At 44.9% G+C, this 6000-nt stretch overlaps 1 protein-coding gene across 3 annotated transcripts in view; it reads right to left on the bottom strand.

Annotated features, from left to right (window-relative positions):
* Positions 1-6000, bottom strand: part of RIPK1 (receptor interacting serine/threonine kinase 1) — a 37990-nt gene that overhangs the window by 10477 nt on the left and 21513 nt on the right. For all 3 annotated transcript variants that reach the window (XR_010786700.1, XM_066579273.1, XM_066579272.1), the window contains 3 exons: positions 4921-5520; positions 2321-2383; positions 164-313 (listed from right to left, as the gene is read on the bottom strand). Coding sequence is in view for 2 of the 3 variants with exons in the window: in XM_066579273.1 (XP_066435370.1) it covers positions 164-313; positions 2321-2383; positions 4921-5520 (813 nt within the window). In the remaining variant the exon portion in view is untranslated. The remainder of the gene's footprint in view (positions 1-163; positions 314-2320; positions 2384-4920; positions 5521-6000) is intronic.

Raw genomic sequence — 6000 nt, 5'->3', positions numbered from 1 at the left:
TGAGCTATTAGGTTCAATAGAACCTAATAGCTGCAGGTAACGCGGCGGATTTTCGCCGAGTATTACGCGGCGGAAATCAGTCCGTGGGAAGGAGCCCTTAATCATTGCATATAATACAAGGGGTCTTATGTCTTTAGTGACCGACAAACAAACACAAACTTACTTAACAGTTCTTCATAATGACATGATGTGTTTGAGCATGGAGTGACCGAGTGATTATTTTTCTTATCGCGCTCCCCTCCGACACTCATGTAGTTATTGTTTCCGATCTGGAAGGCTGTACTGTTTGATATGGTTAAATTGACAGATTTCTCTAAAGGAGATCAAAGAAAAATATTAGACTCAAGTATATGAAATGAACAAGCAACACATCTTGGATAACAGCGTGTGCATGTATTTAGGGGATACAGTTTTATTTGCTCAAGTACGAGGGGCTGCTGATAAGTCTTTGGCTTGGTGTTCTTTTTTGTTTCTATGGTAACGAATGTTAGACACATAAGGCTTTCATGTGATGTAAGATATGGTTTCAAAATTTTGTGTTTGTAGCTTATGGCAACAGTGATCTCGGCACGCGGGAAAACAAAATGGCGGAGTCTAAGGCGATATTCACAGCAAATGAGAGCAGAGGAGTGATAAAATTCTTGTTTCTGCAAGGAAAGTCTGCAAAGGATATTCATGGCGATATGCCCTTCATATTCTACAGTTAAGAACTGGGTTGGCCACTTCAGCATCAATGATGAGGAACGTCCTGGACGACCGAGATGTTGTTGTTCCAGAGATCGTCGATGCTGTGCACAACCCTTATACTGGAGAATCGGCCAACTTCAGCTGCAGGAATAGCAGACATCATGGGGATTTCTGGTGAACGTGTTTGTGTCATTGTCCATGAACATTTGAACATGAAGAAGCGATCTGCAAAATGGGTCCCCAAATGTTTGACAACAGATCAGAAAAGCATGCGAGTGAAAACTTCCCAGTCCATTTGTCAGCGTTTCCGGACTGATAAGAACTTCTTGGATCGACTGGTCACTATGGAGGAGACCCGGATTTATTTGTATCACCCCGAAACCAAGGAGCAGACAAAAGAGTAGAGGCCCAGTGGTTCTCCTTGCCCAAAGAAGTTCAGCTCCTAAGGTGATGGTGTCTGTTCTGGGATAAGGAGGGTGTGCTGTTAGTGGACTACCTTCAAAATGGTTCCACCATCAATGCAAGGTATTACACTGAACTTTTGGACCAATTGAAGGCAGCTCTGAAGGCCAAAAGGTGCGGCAAGCTGTCCAAAGGAATCTTGTCCCTACAAGACAACGCCTCTGCTCACACTGCACAAGTGACCACGGCAAAACTGGTGGAGCTAGGCTTCCAGCTGGTTGACCACCCACCTTATTCACCAGATCTAGCTCCCTCCGACTATCATCTGTTTCCAAACCTGAAGAAACACCTCAAGGGGACCAAATTTCACCCCATTTCTAATGCCATGGCTGCTACGGATGACTGGTTTGAGGCACAACCGAAATCCTTTTTGCAAGGCTTATAGAACTTTGAATACCGATGTAAGAAGTGTGTTGACATCAGTGGAGAGTATGTGGAATAAATGTAAAGTTTCATCTTCCTATCCCGCTTCTTTCTGGGTAAAGCCTAAGACTTATCAGCAGCCCCTTGTACAAGGAGCACAAGTGTAAATAAAGCTTCATCATATAACAAAAGGTTAGCTCATACTTTACAAATAGTTTTAATCACTCTATACATAATATTTAAGGTGGTTCCATGATCTGCGTTGGAAGCTCCGGCTGGCCGTTCTGTCACAGAACCGGCTGCAAAATACCGGAAGAAAGAGTGCTGCTGGCACATACATACATACATACATACATATTTTCAGCTCTCTGTTCCAATTTTTCTTTAACTTGTCTTGGGATTAGTGTGTGCAGTTTTTGTAACAGGTTTCCTAAGCGGATGACAACTTCTACATCTTCCTACACCCAATAGTTTCCGAGAGACGAGTCATCACAAATTATGATTCTCAGTGACCTTCGGAAAATTGACTCTTGTATCTGACCCGATGGGTCTGCAAACTGAGATTTATGTACATTCTAGTAATAAATATGCATGGTTTCATAAAAATTGCAGATGGTCAGGTGTTACCGCTTGGGTGATTTGTTCCGGAATAACCCTACGGGTTTTTTAGTTCTTGGTAACAATCATCCACTATACCTTAGTAGTCAATACTTGGGAGCCATGCTGTCCAAAATGTTGAAAACAATTACTGCGCCAAATGTCAGAACAGACACAATGTATTAAAATAAAATGTAAACTAGTGATTTACCTGGAAGATACACCTGGGGATACCCAAAGTTCCCCTTGGGGAACATACTGCTGCCTTCTATTCCTGCAACAATACAAAGCCATGGCTATTAGAGATGAGCGAACGTACTAGTTTAGGGGGAGATTTCGCGATCGAGCATTGCTTTTTTTTCGAGTAACTGACTACTCGGGCGAAAAGATTCGGGGGGGGGGGTTGCAGAGGATACTCAGGGGGAGGGAAGGGGAAGCGAGAGAGCACCCCCCCCCCCCCCCCCGCTCCACAACGCCACCCCCCCCCGCATCTTTTCGCAAGTAGTCAGTTACTCGAAAAAAAGCGATGCTCGATTGCGAAATCGCCCTAACCGAGTACGTTCGCTCATCTCTAATAGCTATCAAACGTGTAACAAAAAAAAATTTTTAAAAAAATAAATTTGAAAATATCAGTTTGCATGAAGTAATAAGATAAACATGAGCTAGATGGTTACAGACCATTCCCCTGTCAATTGTGTTCCTCCACAGTCTGTAGGACTGACTCAAAATGGTGCACCCCTATATACTCGGAGTGGTAACGCCTACTGGTAAGAGTTGCCCTTCATGAAAAAGTGTGAATGTAGAGGAACAATACAGAATGGCTCCAAGAAAAGAGGATACAAAAGGATTCCGTTGAGGATTGCAAGTATTTACTAAAAGAGCCATGGCTGGGGAGATGCCAGTTCCTCTTTTTGCTGTATAAAAATTCCCATAACCACCATTTCTCTATATGAACAGCAGAAATAACGTCAAGATACCAACGAACAGCTCTACAAATCTGTTGACTGCCTGATTGCAACATTAAAACCAGAAGCCAGCCCATGAGCTCTGTGGAAACAATGTATGCAATAGTTTACACTTATCACACTGTAGGGGTTTAACCCATGTCTGGCTTTACGGCTTTATTTATTTTTTCCCTTAAGCTACCAAAGTTTTCGCTGCGTCCCCCCGCCCCCGTGAGATATAGGGCTATTTTCTGACCTCTAGCAGTGGGGATGTGATAGGATGTTTGAATGAGGAGGGAAAAATGCCAAAGAAACAGACTCTAGACATGACCGATGATGCCAACTATCAGCCCATTTCCAAACTTCCCTTTATCTCCAAACTATTATAGCACCTGGTCTACACCCACCTTATAAGCTATCAGAAAACGCTCTTCTCGACCCCCTACAGTCTGGCTTCCACCCCCTACACTCAACAGAAACTGCCCTTACGTAAGTGTCAAATGACTTTCTAACAGCCAAATTGAGGGGCGACTACTCCTTACTGATCCTCCTCAACCTCTCCACAGCGTTTGACATGGTTGACCACAAACTCCTCAGTATACTTCGCTCCATCGGCCTAAAGGACACTGCTCTCTCCTGGTTCTCCTCCTACCTACCTGACCGCTCCTTTAGAGTCACCTGTGCAGACTCCATCTCCTCTTTCCCTAGCTGTTGGGGTCCCCCAGGGCTCGGTCCCTTCCTCTTCTACATCTACACAGCCCTTACTGGACAAGCCATCAGAAGATTTGGTTTTCAGTACCATCTTTATGCTGACGATACCCAGTTATACACCTCTTCCCGTCACATCACACCAGCATTCCTCCAGAACGCCACCGACTGTCTGACGGCTGTCTCCAACACTATGCCCTCTCTCTACCTTAAACTAAACCTCAAAAACTGACGACCTGGTATTTCTGCCCTCTGCTAACCGACAGCATCCTGACATCTCAGTGTGTGGCACCCCCATAACTCAGACAGCACGCCCGCTGCCTTGGGGGTTATATTTGACCCAGATCTCTCCTTTACCCCCTACATCCAATCTCTGGCCCGAACATGTCAGCTGCACCTCAAGAACATCGCAAGAATCCGCCCTTTCCTCACCGTTGCAGTAATACTTCCACTTTTTAGTATGTAGCTTGAGAAGAGAAGGCAGAGCCTTCTTCCTTCTCCTCCGGGTCCTCTGCGGTGTCTCACAGCCGAGGACCCGACCTGCTGCTGCTAGATTGCAGGAGCAGAGGTTTTAATCCTGAGCCGTACATTGGCTATTAACTGCAATTAAAGCCCAGAACAAAGCGCGGTAAATATTTAGCACTTGGTCCTTAAGGAGTCAGCTATAAGACGTGAGTCATAAGCAATACACCTTGCTTTTTATACATACCGGAAAGATCTTTCTTTGGTGGGAAAGAGAAGGGGGAGGTTCAAAAAGTTGTGACATGCCAGAAAACTTCCAAAAGTTCCTTGATAAAGCCGGGGTAAAGACCTACTAAATTCTCATCACAACCCTCACATATGGCTGGGCTGCATGCAGTGGCCACAGTAACCAATTTTATATACATACAAAAACACGTCTAGAACAAAGGATAAATGCTTTTCTTGTTTTTCTATGACAACATATACATTCAAATTCTTCTTCAGAAATGGAGGCCTTAACATTCCCGTAAGCAGGTACATTAAAAACAAATTAATACAATTAATTGTATTTGGTCTATATGGTTTTAATCAGTTAAAGGGAATGTATCACCTAGATTCATTTTAGGTTTTCGTTCTAACCCATTCATACATCAGAAAGCCAATGTTCACAACTAGGAACAGAAGGGAGGACACTTACCTGCTGCATGATCCCCACCGGCACTAGGTGTATAGCTTGGATGCGATAAGAGATATGGCCTTACAGATTCTGCAACGGGCAGCTTAGTAGAAGCCATTGGGACTGGCGTATCAGCAGTGTACAAATTTGGAAAGCTATGCGGATTTTGATACCACATATCAGGTGGAGGCATTGGATAATACATACTTTGAGCTTCATTGGGTTGAGGGTACCCTGTAGGCCTACTAGCGGTGTGAAAGCCATTGGGGCTTTGTACAGCATTATTATGGGGTGGCACTACTTGAGCTGCTGGTTCCTCGTTGCCTCCATACGGCAGGTTTACAGGGTAAGGGGCTATTGGAATGGACTTTCTTTCGCTCGGTTCGCTGAAGACTTTTCTGCTTCTCAATTCATTAAAGTAGGAATTCGGAGGGTTTGTCGGATTGTCCAGGCGACTTCCTGTCCGGTGGTAATTCTCCTCTTCTCGCAGTTTTCTCTGCAACAAGTGGTCGCCTTTTATTTCCTCGCTTTCCTCTGGCACGTTATTATAAGCAGCAAATGAGGCCTCATTCACATGGCCATGATGCAAGCCGCCGGAACTGTGCAGAGACAGCGGATCATCTACAAAGGAGGAGAAGAGTCTCATATTAGTGTGCTACTTGCAGGAAGAATCGGCAACCCATTGTCCAAACCCACCCTCCAGCCTGACCGCCATCCCCACCCATCTCTACGTCACCAACAATCTCCCCCACCTCTCAGGCATGCAGTGCAGGGGGTTTACCATGCTTGGCTTCATTGCTGTATGGTTTATAGGGACGGTCAGGAGAGAAGTCCAACACTGGCAGTACAGATCCAGGAAATGAATGTCTCTCTGTCTCTACCACCAGGACAAAGGCTTCCCGATTCTAAAGCTACTCTGTTGTGACCATCACTGGGGAATGGTTCAAGGGGTATTCTGGAGACCGGGGAAAATTTTCCCAAAACAATTCCATTTATTGTCATTATTCTAAACGTCCATCCAAAATCGTCAATTTGACCTCCGGTACCTTTTTTGCTGACCTGCGCCACACCACTGCGTTCCAACCAGATTTAGTTTTCCAC

Source organism: Eleutherodactylus coqui, chromosome 9, assembly GCF_035609145.1.
Source record: "Eleutherodactylus coqui strain aEleCoq1 chromosome 9, aEleCoq1.hap1, whole genome shotgun sequence".
In the NCBI taxonomy this organism is placed as follows: domain Eukaryota; kingdom Metazoa; phylum Chordata; class Amphibia; order Anura; family Eleutherodactylidae; genus Eleutherodactylus; species Eleutherodactylus coqui.
The sequence above is the reverse complement of the archived record's forward strand: the minus strand, read 5'-3'. Positions and strand labels throughout refer to the sequence as shown.